Below are 13,967 nucleotides of genomic sequence, written 5' to 3'. Positions count from 1 at the left end.
GTATTCGTGTAATTAATGTTTCATTTTCATTATTAATTTTAATTACCTTAAATTGATTGGAAAATTCAAAATGATTGAAGTTAGGTTCGGCTTCAAGCGCTTCTTCTAAGTTTTGTAAGAACTGTCTTTGGAAAGTTACTATCTCTTGAATGTTTCCGAAGAGAGCGTTGATCTCGGCGTTTGATAAAAAAGTTTCCTTCTTCAGCGGTTCCAAGTAGTTTTCCAATAAATTATTGAGATGCTGTAAAATCGTTACGAAATAAATAAACCATAGTCAACGTAAATTTCAACTTTTACTAGAACTTATTCTTCGTAAAGATAAATTTATGTCCCATTACGTTTATGCTATAGAACTTTATGTGCAACAAATTATACGTTAAAATATTAACGTTACAAAAAGATATACTATCATTGTTGTTTCGCAGTTATTTATATTTTCGAGATTTTATCGTCTTATCCCATGTGTAGGTACACGCAAAAGGCTATCATTATTTGTTATGATGTAATAAATTACGTTTTACGATCACAAGAATACATTGTTATGTGGACGACATAATTTTCTATATCAACGTGCCATAAACAAAATCGGAAGTGTAGATTGAAATGTGAAATTTTATGAAACGTAATAAATATTTACAGTGCGTTATACTGATTACGCTACATTCGTATCATTGATAATCAATACCACTACAATATTGCGAAGGCCTTCGAATAAATGTAATACATAAAATAAATGGAATGGTCCGTAATATCCATTGAATCCGTCAGCTACCGGAGTTACACTTCGAAATTAATTCCAGTTCATTCGTTGAAGTGATGATGCACTCAGTCGAGAGAGGTCGTGAGAAGTGGATTTAGTAATACCTTGTGATCGGATCTTACCCATTTCTAGTTTGCTTTTATGTCACTCTCGACGTTAACTAATCGTCAAACACGCTTACAGCTACAGTTGCCGTTTTAAAAGATTTTAATTTAATATCGTTATGTGAATGGAATATGACAGATTGTGAATTTTCATTGCTCTAAATGTGAACAATTTTAATATAATTTAGTATATTAAAGAGATTTTAATGTAACACGAATTGATAAAGCAACTATACGGATAATACAAATATGTTTACGGGGTACTAAATCCTCGATTAGTTTCTATAGATGGTAGTGGATAAGTAGTTTGGTTGTGTTTCCGTATTTCTATATTATATACGTATCACATAAACCTATGAGTATACCTCATACAAAGATAAAGAAAACCTAAAATTGTGTTTAGTCACAATAGCCCAGAGAGTAGAGAAGTTATACCTATTTCGTTTCCTTAGTTAGACAGAGCTAAAGTAGATAAGAACTATTTAAACAAGGTCTTCAAGTAAGAACCTTCCGTTCGGAAATTAGTTTGTACAGAAATGAGTTGGCAAAAAAGTCTTATTTCTTTGAATACTTAGTCTATTCAAATAAGATACAATCAAAAAGCACGATTACAATCTTTCAAGGCAATGTAATACCCTATGGCATGGCATGACTATCATTTACGATCACGAACGGTCTAGAAATTTTTTCCGGTCTCTATAGAAATAGCTGGTAACACACAATTATAAATCAGTAAAGGCTGCCAGGTACAGTGATTAACACGTGAGCGTAGGACCGAAGCCATCCCGGTTCGATTTCGGTGTGGAATAGCAAAATTGTTGGTCTGGCAGACCACAGTGGGCTAATCACCTACGTTACCGTAAAGAATCGGTCACTAAAACAGATCATAATTCATACATAATAGTCACATATCAGTACTCACCTTAACATAAGCGCGTTCCGTGTCAACGAGCTCCGCGAGCACCTTGCGCAGCTTGTCCGCGTCGGAGAGGTGCCGCGACGGCGTAAGCGCAGGCGCGCCCGTCGGGCTCGCGCGCCGCGTGTCGCCCGGCGAGCGGCACCACCCCGTCACCTGCTCCGCGCTCTGCCGCACACCGCACTGTTACCCACCCGCCGTCACCCACGCACCCATGCACCCACGCACCCACGCGTCACGCTACTAGCGCTACGCGTACTATGCGCGTACTATACGCCTACTGTACGCAGTAGTGCAATACAAACAGTGGCTACGTACGTTTTTAGTAAATACTAACGCTTGGTTGTTTTTGGAAAAGTCGCCTATTTGGAGACAAAAGTATAAGTGCTATACAAAAATGTTAATTAACAATTTTATGTAAACAACAATGCAATAATTATTTATAGATATAATTGAAAAATAACTCTTACATATCCAGCATTTTAAATTTGTTCAATTACGAGTATAAATCAATCTATATTCGTTTATAAATATATTAATTTATTGGCATTTTATTTTAACTAATACAGGTAAGAGTTGATATTAATGTAACGTTAAAATTTTTAATACCGATTACAATTAATTTTTTTAAATGAAAGTAAGACAATTAAACCTAAATACGACTTTGGGTGGAATAAAAAAAGCAAAATATGGAAGTTAATTATGTCGTGATCTTTTGTCTCCAAATGATACAGCTCGCAAAACGCTCGTTCATGACAGTGCTTCAATTCGTAGCATTAGTACGTAGTTGACCTACTGTTTGTTATGAATACTGCGATAAAGCGGCAACAGCTTGATACAGCGATAATAGCGTAGCGATACAATAGCAGATACAAGTAACATGACTGATTGAAAATCAAGCTTAATGACGATGATATCCTGATAATTATTCATGAATATTTGTTATGATGCCTATGAATTTAACGGTGCCTATATTTATACGAAGTTATACTATAATATTATAACCTCACATTGATTCTGGGACTTTATTGATATTCATAAAGTACTTAAATATTATTAAATTCAAAACGAAACTCAATCAAAATCAATACGTTATCTCTTTTAAAACAGAATGGCACTGGAATACGATAAAGACTAATTAACTGAATATCTCGAGACGAAGACTCGATACGGCTCTCAAGTGGGATGATACGCCGTTAAAGAAGTCGATCGTAAAACGAAGTCAAGCGGGTGAAGTGTATTGCGAGCACACAAGCTTGGTGAGGTGGAGTTTCAATAAATGCCTTAAAGTACCTTGAGTAGGTTTTCGATCTCAAATGAATTAGTTCGAGAACTAACTTTCGGGGGTCCGGTGGCCGTGCCGTCCGCGTGTCCGTCCGCCTCCGGGCTGTACAGCTCCTTACCTGTTTTCAATAATGATAATTCATTTATTGCATAATACAATATGCAAAGTTATTAAACGTTTATTCTGTGGAACAATCATGTTTTTAGTACATAGAAATAGCATACAATCCCTTTTCTTTGTTCATTTTATAACGATTTCAGAAAATGTATGTTTTATGCCACTATTAAATTAATATATTTTAATGTAGTGTTTTTTCATACACCATGTGCGGATTTGAACGAAATTTTCTGTATAAAGTAGTATAGCATTAGCTTCATAATAATGTGAAAGGTAGATAAAAATATACTTGCCATAGATATAAAATAGGTAAGTTGCATTCTCTTACATTTTTAATTATAATAAGAAACATTATTCATATACTTTCGTGATGGAGATCATACTTAACTTTATTTACGATTGTATCCTATAAACATTCCTAGTAGTCAGTTAATGTTATGCATTTCAAACATTGACATTAATCAAGCTTTATATGAAGACATATGATTAACTAATGATCCAATTTAATCACTGTGAATTATATATATTCAATTGCCAAGACAATTAGTCGTATTAATTCAATTTATAATCAGTTAATATGCCTGCTAATAAAATTTAAGTAATTAGAACAATTACCATTAGTGGAATGTAATTGAAACTACATTTTAAGAAGTTTTATTATAATTATAGAACGAAATTCGAAACAAAGAAAAAGAAAATTTTGTTCGTGTTAACGTTAATTGCAAAGCTTAAAATGAAATTAAGATGAAAACAAAAGAGACGCAGCAAATTCATTTCAGTGGTTGCTAATATTCACGTCTCAACACTAACCGTCCCTTACAATGGAAAATTTGAATAACTCGTCCCATTTTAATAGTAGTAGATTTCAACATCATCGCAAAATTGAAACTTTTATAGCGAGATTTCCTTGTAATAAGAAGTGACACAATGAGTTTTTTTGGTCGAGGTAAGTCAACATCAAGCACAAGCAAATAGCCCACGGAAGGGTCGCGACCTTTATTTGGAGGCCGCAGTGAGAGCTTCGTTTCAATGTAACTCTTCAATTTTATAGGGTTTTACAGGTAACGTTCATTTGTGACTAGAAATGTTTTATAAAAAATAACGTTGCGAAAGATGAAATAAAATATCTTCTCCGATCAAAAATGTCGTACTAGTTCAATGTCTGACTTGAAAGAATGATATTTTATATACATTTTGAAAGAAATGTGATATTATTAATTCATTATTCAAATGTCCGCTCGAATTTCAAAGAAAAAGCTTCAACATTTATAGAATGGTGATTGCAACGTATCTAAATTCGTAGCGCTCGTAGACTACGTAGCGTGTAGACTGTAGAGGTCGCATCGAGTTACCAATGTAAAACAACCGATGCAGGCCAATATATGTTACTTTAATTGGCTCCAGTGCTCCAGCTCTGGCTTTGGTTTTATAAAATAGATTATTTTTAATGATTCTCCTGCATTCCAATTTCAAAAGCTTGATCTAAATAATAACAAAACTGATATGCACGGAACAAAGAATACACTATGACTGTGGGCTTGTTAAAAATGAGTTCATGTATAGCAAAATGACAATAAGTGTATTATAAAAGCTAAAAAATAAAAAAAAAAAACTAGAGCAACCTAAAACTATAGTTTATTCCTATAATTTTTTCTTGTTTTTATGTTATCGTCAGCAATATAATTGGTGGGTCGTTTGATGGTAATCGCTACCACCGCACATGAATATTTGGATGGATGACCGTCTTTAAATGGAAAGAATTGATGAGAGGAATACATGAAAGGACTGGGAAAGGTAAAGAAAAGAATACGAGCTTTATAAAAAACTATTAACAAATAACAGATAGTGACAAATAGTGTAGAACAAAAAAATAATTGCATGTGAAATTACTTTTGTTACGACCGGAATGAACGGAATAGGATTTTACTGGCTGACGGCCACGATATTGAATCTCCGCTTTTATCGGAAACGATGCCAAGTATTATGTAAATGGCGATTGGCGAGATTGAAGTGTTGCTTGTTAAGCACCAATATCGTAATGAAAACATTATTCATTATTCATTGTTAGCGGTTGGAGATTTGATATCAGCTCCTTCAGACAAACATACCCAAAATATATTTAATGGCAAAGACGGCCCTTCAAAAAAGTTGCGCCCACATTCATAACAATGGCCGCTGTTTTACAACATGTTCTTTTATCAAACTTTTCTTTACAAGTCCAAGTCCTCGCAAATCATAAGACCAAGAGATATCAATTCTTGCTGTTATTAAAATATGTCCTGAAAGCTTTATTCAAGGAGCTGAATACCATTATATGTTTTTAATAAACGTTGAGTATGTAGGTATATAGCAATATCAATGTACCTTGCATTGTAATCATATTCCAGTGTAAAAATGTTTGTTTCATTTCATATTAAACGATTGAAAAATGTTTGTTTCTTCAGAAATCTATAATCGTAGTCGAAATGAGGTTATAATGATTTATTCGAGCATCTCGAGCGAGAGTTTCTCAATATTTCGTGTATGCATACACGCTCGTTATGATTTAATTGAATTCTAAAAGCATGACGGCTCGTTAGTTCGAGGGATTAAGTGCTTGCATGGCTGTCGAGTATTTCAGGTGTACATGCAGCGTGTTTACCTCATTCTTGTTGTTGGTAGCGCACTATACATCTTGTATTACTTTGTTATGCGGCTGTCGAGTTCTTTTTCATATATTTCAGAGCAGTATTTTATATAGTATTGTGCATCGAGCACGGTATTGATTAACGATTACGCAATTTATAAGAATATTTTATATAAAGTAACTACGTTTGATACGAACCGTAAATTGTATGCACGTAATTAATCATCGAGTGACTTTAAAAAACAATGGACTACCCGATTTAGTTATTTCTATTCAAATATCTGTTTATATACTGTAGTGTTAATCAACCTATTATTATTAACGAATTTTGATGTGGGAGGTATGGTAACGTGTCAATAGTTTACACGGATGTGGAGTGTGGGTGTCTATGTTGAGATATCTATTTGTTTTAGAACTGTGAAACTCGGCAGGCATACGACAAGGAGCAAATATTGTGTGTTCTACATGCATATATAATGTATATGTTTAATATCTTACTTGTAGTGCTTTGGGAATTAGGGATCATCTCTGTTATGTAAGTGTTTTGTTGATAAATTATTTGTATTGTTTTAGGTGTGACCTTGTTGTGTTCCATTACACATTATCAATTTATGTGTGAAGTGGTGAAGTATACAAGAAAACGTGATGTTTGAAATGTGTATTACCACAAACAATGACAGCGTTATTATTCTGTACTACGTGTTACGTGAGTCGTTTTGTATTTAACCAAATTGTGTCATGTGATAATTGTTCAAGTTGGTTGCAGTGCAGATTTATCTTTATTATTTAACTTTATTATTTATGTCTTCATTGTTAACTACCCCAAAATATTCAACAGCATGTTGTTCATATTAGTATTGCTATACGTGTACTGATGACATTTATTCATAATTTTATGCAATGTGCGTATTTTTAACATAGGTGAAGGGGGCATAGGATAATGTTGTTAAACATATGTAAAACAGTACGATTTATGGAGTGCAACTTCTATGGTGAGCACAGTGTAGAATGGTTTACCATATGTGGTGGGTGTCGCACACTATGTTCCGTGATTGTTTTTTCTTTACATGTGTTCGAATACTGATGTTAGTCGTGCGTGGTGCAGTCATTGTACAGTGCATTTAAAGTATATTTTATGGTTTGAGTTGGATTTCTACGTATTGGTATGTGGTGTGCGTTATGTATTGTGTTTTGTTGTATCCCATATGGCTCGGTGCGCTCTGTTCCGTATATATTGGTTAGTGTACGTTTCTCGTGTGTTGCGTAATGCAATGATGACACGTGGTGTGCGGTATACTCACTCCAGGCAGGCGCGGGCACGATGAGGCCGGATATCATGTCGTCGGAGATGACGGGCGGGTCGGTGGGCGGCGGCGGACACACGAGCGAATCGATTATGTCGTCGGTGGCCGCGCGCATCGCGCCGCTCAGCTCCGGCGGCTCCGTGCGGGAAGACCTGTGTATGGGATAGGCTATGCTGATACGGCTTGCTTTATGATACTTAGAGCCAATGGTTTAGCTCCGTGTAATATGTGAATAATACTTTATTATAACCTAAGAACGGATACACAGATTTAAGTAATTTTTGTTTTATTGGCAAATCTCATACTGGATTAGGTAAATAATTTAGAAGATTAAAAACTTTGAAAAACATCTATCCGAAGGAACCCGGTCAAGCAGCTGTAACGTATAGTATTATGAAGATTCTAATATTACACCAAAAGACAGCCCTCTACAATGAAATCTCTAATTATTCTTCATAAGCAGAATCGATATTTTTGAGATTCACTAAAAGATAAACTATTTATGTTTCATAAATACTACTATTTAATAAATACTGTATAAAAAGATAAGCAATTCGCCAATTTGTTATATAAGATTACCTGCAGATTAAAGGAATATCAAAAAAAGACCGAAAAGTAAACAACCTGTGGAATAACTAAAAATATTTTCACAGACAAGTTTCTCTTAAATTTTCCCGATGATAATGGAACAAATTATACCTTTGAAAATGTTAATGAATTTAAGTAATTAGCAATGAATTGGTCTATTATTGCGTTTACAATTTAAATAATTGTCATACAGAATTATTTCTGAATTGTTTAAGATTAAATGGATACAGTAATTATAAATTATAAAAGCGTAAAGATATAAATAATACACGTAATATTAATACTATTTTTATATTACAGATTTTTAGATATAATATATTTAAAACATAACGATATGTGCTATTTTAACATAATATATGTAATTGCAAACAATACTCTTAAATGCTTTTTTATGTTTTAAAATACAATTTCTAAAAGAATAACCTCGACCATAGTTTTAATGAAATCAATAGAGTCAACTTTTGTATGAAGCGGTAGCTACGTTACTATTATATTTCACGAAAGATTTTTAATATTCATAAAGCAAATCTCTCTCCTCTAAATTTAACACGCTCGTTAATATTTTCAGCATTCTAAAGCCCAAAAATTGCAACGTAACGTATGTTGATCACACAACGTGAATCGTAAAACACATTGTTTTCACAACAATACTGCAGCTATATTTATGGACACTCACGTATGTATCTGCTTCAACGACTTTTAATGCAGCCTAAAGTTACTCTCCCTTTAGAGATTTGGCAAATTACATTGATGATCATATGAATTCAAAGTGAGACGTAGCTTCTAACAGTGGAATACGGAACAAAAGGCTAACGGGAAGGGTGCAAGCGTTTCAAAAGAAAATTTCAATATCCACGAGTCAGAGTGTTCAAAGATAAAACGGAAATTCTATAAGAGGAGTGCTGCTATCTAAACAATGCGCAATGGTGACAAACTTACTAAGATTAATAACAGTAATGTAACGCCGAACACCTCTCTCTTCGAGAAACAAAGCTTTCGCAACAATAACGCGGCGCTGGTGCCGATTGTGAATATAATTTTACAGTGACTTTAATACACTGCGACGCGACAACGCCGAGAGGCTCAATTGCGGCCGCTCACAATGGCCCGTGTGACGCGAGAGCTCGCCCCGGCCGCCCGCGCCGCAGGGCTGGCCGCTGGGAGAATAGCGGGCCCAAAACCATTCTATATTATTGTAACCCATTTCAAAGGTATATTATATGCCGTAAGTGTTTCACGTGTAGTGTCACTCGAGCAGTTGTTTCTTTACAATTCGACGGAAATTGTCAGGCGGGAGTGATTTATATAGCGGTGGTGTGTGGCGTACATATGTGATGTTCGTGTAAGCGCAGCCCTGAGCGAGAGGAGCGCGATGTAGGTCGGTCGGAGCGGCTCAGTGAGCTGGTCGCAAGAGCGTAAAGGTCAGGCGCGAGGGGAACGGCGAAGGCTCCCACTGAACGCCGCACTTTAACTTCCGTTTCATTAGCTGTTGAGCGCCCGTTTTCCTGTTTCTATTATAGCCTGAATAAAGTGGCGCTACGAATTATTTAAGAAATTTTTATGGTGTATAAAACACATGTACGAGTAAATGGTGGTTTATTTATTTATATTAAGTCAATTCATTAGACCAGCAGTATTATATATATTTTCAAAATGTATTGTATATTAGAACAGAAATGAAATGCGCACAATCTTATCTATAATTAATCACAGGTAGGTAAATTAAATTAAAAAAAATTCAGTCCAATCTAGAAACAAACAAAGACAAAAAGAGTGAGTTAGTTAGCAGTCAATAAAGCCGACTATTGTTTCGCATTAAAGTGAATGAATTACAAAAGATCAGGATGAATAACGTCAGTAGCGAGTCGATGCTAACGAATGTGATTTGCGAAGCTCACTGATTAATGAACGCTTAACTCGATCGCGGAGCATTTGAATGTTAATGAGAAACGCATGAACATCGTACCTCATCATCATGACGAGAGAGAGCTCCTCCTGCAAGACGCTCTCCAGGTACATCATGTCTAGGTCCGACACTATTGCTCCGTTGATCACCATGATTTCGTCACCTTTAATTATACCTGTCAAAATCAATACTCATTGAATAATATTTATTCAATTATTGAATTTGATCGCGGGATTCGAATCCGCTTCTTTTACTTTATTGTAGTGACTATTGGGTTCATGTTAAAAACAAATCTCGATGAACATTCTGGAAAACGGAATTTCGATAATGTTTTGTGGTTTCGCGTCATACTGTATGTGTTGTAAATACATTTTGCGTTTGGGAACAGTTATTAACGAATACATCGGTTTTCCAGCCACCTAATTAATTAACGTGTGCTATAGATTCGAATAACATTTTAATATCCTTATATTTTAATCAAAATGTGATATGAAAGTTTTGGAAGCCTTTTTAGGCTTTATTTTGATTAAAAATTGAGATACGTTTCCCAAATACATACCGTAATATTTTAACTCTTTATGAAAAATATCTTCGCGACATAAAAAATATTTCTAATTTAAAGACACAATTAACTATAAATAGTACTAATAGTAACTCTCAATAAGTACCTCTTAATAAAACTGTATCTCATTATCTAACATATCCGACCTACCCAACCCAAAAGTAACCAAAACTAAGTCACATCACAGACCAAAGTAATGAGTAGATTGTAATTACCATTTTGCATAGCAACGCTCTTGTCTTCAACACGACTGACGTAGCAACAGAGCTCGTCCTGCCTCTCCGCGTTCTCTATGAGCTCGGCTTCCACGCTGAAGCCCCACATCTGATCGAGCGTTGTGCGCTGCAACTCCACTTGGTACAGGATCTTGGCGCACACCTCCACTACTTCGTGGGTGTGCAACTATATACGAAAAGCCATACTTTAATTAAAATCTTATTGATAACTTTTTAATGGATTTTAAACGGGATTTAATATATTTTTGTAATTCATGATTTTAAACATGATTTATTATAGTTCATAAATTGTCGGGCCAATAAATGTATTTAGTAAATTGCTTTAAAATCTGTTATAAAATTTTAAGCATTTTTATGTTATTTTCGTACAAAATTGAATACCCTATACGTCCCTCATTAAAGGTAGAAAATGTTAAATATTTTGTTGCTTTACTTTTATCCTAAATTGAAGATGGTTATATTAAATTCCAAGTTTATTTATTATTTCACCAATAGAAAGGGCCTTTGTCTAGCGTTGAGACGACACAAAAAGAAAATCCTGTATATATGATTGATATCGAAATTTAAGTTGCATCGCAACCCGGTTCAGCCAGAAAGCCGAGCCGCTGGTTCCATTTAACAAGCATTGAACAAAGCTTATATGATCATTTTAACCTTTAAAGTTTAAACTTCAATTTTACACTGGAAACACTTATACATATTCATAAATTTCAAAAGAGTACATTAAATACTAGCTTTCGCAAGCTCTCAAACTTTTTTTTTACCACTCAGACTAATAGCTCTTGTCTAGATCGCAAAAAGGGAATTAAAATATGCTCAGTCAGATTCTACTTAGGCGGATAGGTACTCGTTTGAAGATATCCTATTTACTTTTGATCATTGAATGGTCTGAATGTCTGGACTCGAGAAGCTCTTCGTCTCTAATATTGAAGTATCAAGGCTAAACAAATCATGTAAAGATATTGTAACTGTAAGTTATGTTTCGTCTTTTTTTATTTCGTTTTAAATTGGGTTCGTCACCACTAAATATTTTTTGTTATCGTTAAGATAAATTGTTTGCAGAAATATTTTAACAATTATAAAGATGCTTCAAGTAGTCGTAGTATGTATTAGCTACAAATTAAATGCGTAGCATAGTTATCAGAATATATTAGACAAACTTGTGCATATAATGCGTTAGCTATTTCCATTAGAGGTGTGCAACAATGTGAGTTAGATAAGGTTTATAATTGACATTCAGTAAACAGATGGTATTTGTAATGCTATATTTTAATTCAATCGGCAGTTTGATCTTATTTATGTTTTAGAATAGAAGAAAGTGAGCGTATCTAAATTATAGTGAAGGTTTATTTTTGTTTTTCATTCTTTTTGCATTGCTTAAATAACAACCGTAGAGAAATACAGTCTCTGCAAAATAATCTTACTTTGTCTTTTAAGCTTTAAGCTTACTTCACCAAAGCACATGTGAGGTAACCTTGGCGAAGATTTTCGTTGCAGTTTCGTTATTTTCTATTTTGCATACCTCTACATAAAACAATAGATTATAATGAACTGTTAACCCATTATTGTTCTTCTATTGTAAAATTTTGTACGTAACATAACGTAAGTATGTTAAATGTAAGTATATGTTACAACGAACAATAAATACATTCTAAGACAATACCAACCACTTTTAGGTGTACGAGGTAGAAAAACATAAATAAATATAACTAGACGTTTCAGACTGTGATGCCTATTGCGTATTTATAAGTATTACCTACATCGAGTGACAGACGTTGTCTTCACCCATTTTTATTACTTTCCTCGAAAAGACACTTAGAAACAAAAAGTGAGTAATGTTCTTTTTTCCATTCGCCATCATATAGCAGACAATGTTGTACAAAATTATTTTCTAAATTATTTATTGTAATATAAATATGTGAAAGTGTGAATTGGTTGTGAATTGGTGTGCATTAGTATGAACACACTATGTGCAATAGTTTGGATTTGTATGAAACAGTGCGGATAACTGTGATAATTAGTATGCATTATGGTGGATTAGCGAACATTAATGTCGGATATTGTGAATTAGTCATTTTATTTTATATTTATTAAATTAATAAGAAAATACAACATCAAAAGAATAAATAATTATAATTAAGATAAAACTGCATACACAATCTGTTTAAAATGTAATAAGCCTACGACTAATCCATTTAGTGTAGCTCTAGTGATGATAAGGGTGGGAGAGTGTGAATCACTACAAAGTAGCATTCATAAATACTCACGTAAGTTTCAATGAGATCAGATCGGTGTGGCACAAAGTAATTATGGTCCTCCATATCGCGGCGCTTCTTCACCCGCACGAAATGTTCGAGCGCGTTGAGGGAACGGCGCGCGCACGCAGCGGCGAGGAACTCCTCCACGGTCATGCCCTCGCGCACGCCCACCGTGGCCGTCGTGCCTTCGGGGAGCGACACGCGCACGGCCGCCTCGCCCTCCTCGCGGGACATCTGGACCATAATAACCTCTCACATTCATAAAGATGTACCGAACGGAAGGAAATTGAAACAAATTTCGTTTGAGGTCTAACTAATTTTCTATCTTTTTTCGATTGGCGACGTTTGAAGTGACAGTTTATGCTCTCTGAGTTTTTACAGTCTAAAAGTGGTTAAAAGTTTTTATTTAATCTTTCTAAAGAGTTTTTTGATTAATGTTTGATGTAAACTATTACAGTCAGTGTTATCCAAGTGATTAAAAAGGTGTTAAGTGAAAAACAAGCGTAAATAAAAAACAGCTGATTTCACGACTACCGACAACTCTTAAGAACTCAACATTGTGCGTGTAAATTGCGAGAGATAGTGGATGAAAGTGCTGTTAAATTCAGGAAGTGACCTGATAGACGTTGTTATTTAAAAATAATTTAAAAGCAACTAATTTCATACATCTACAAATTATATTGCAAATTCCTTGTTCCTAATTGAGTCCAGCGCCCTCTATTGCATAAGTGAATTACTTAATTGATCGATAAGGGTTTAAAATGGCTAATAACAAATGTCCTTGCTGTGGTAAATTTTACTCTCCTACAACAGATGGCGCCAAGTGTACGAAATGCAGCCACTTATACCATAAACAGTGTATTAATCTCAGTCCCAAATCACGATTAAATGGAAAATGGCTATGTAAAACATGCAAAGACTTAACCCCTAAAGCGGGGGAGCCCGTATGCGCTCAGGATGCGGGAGATGATGTGTACGTGGATGCCCCAATGCACTCGCAGGTTTCTGTTTCCTCTTCTCTTACGGAGGAAATAAAACTTTTGCGTACCGAACTCTCAAGTTTTCGACAGGAAATGTCAAGAGTTACTATGGTTATGGCAGAGTATAATAAGAGACTCGATGGATTTGAGGAGCGTTTGGGGCGTATGGAATCAGATTACTCGGAAAATAAACCGCTTTATCAACCTAGTAAGGACGTTATTGAAAGCATTGAATCTATAAAAAATCAGTTAAACGAATCTGAGCAACGAAACCTAATGAATGACGTCGAAATTACTGGCTTCCCAGAAACAAAAGGCGAAAACC

The 13,967-nt window shown here is 34.9% G+C and overlaps 1 protein-coding gene across 1 annotated transcript in view; it reads right to left on the bottom strand.

Moving 5' to 3' along the window:
• The window catches only part of LOC119831579, a 74,749-nt gene that overhangs the window by 13,912 nt on the left and 46,870 nt on the right, over positions 1 to 13,967 (bottom strand). The window contains exons 26-32 of the mRNA XM_038354993.1: positions 12,672 to 12,896; positions 10,384 to 10,570; positions 9,667 to 9,781; positions 7,110 to 7,264; positions 3,074 to 3,183; positions 1,787 to 1,948; positions 47 to 241 (exon numbers count right to left, since the gene is read on the bottom strand). Coding sequence (XP_038210921.1) covers positions 47 to 241; positions 1,787 to 1,948; positions 3,074 to 3,183; positions 7,110 to 7,264; positions 9,667 to 9,781; positions 10,384 to 10,570; positions 12,672 to 12,896 — 1,149 coding nt within the window. The remainder of the gene's footprint in view (positions 1 to 46; positions 242 to 1,786; positions 1,949 to 3,073; positions 3,184 to 7,109; positions 7,265 to 9,666; positions 9,782 to 10,383; positions 10,571 to 12,671; positions 12,897 to 13,967) is intronic.

Source organism: Zerene cesonia, chromosome 13 (genome assembly GCF_012273895.1).
Source record: "Zerene cesonia ecotype Mississippi chromosome 13, Zerene_cesonia_1.1, whole genome shotgun sequence".
Lineage (NCBI taxonomy): Eukaryota > Metazoa > Arthropoda > Insecta > Lepidoptera > Pieridae > Zerene > Zerene cesonia.
This window is presented reverse-complemented; position numbering and strand designations above follow the sequence as displayed.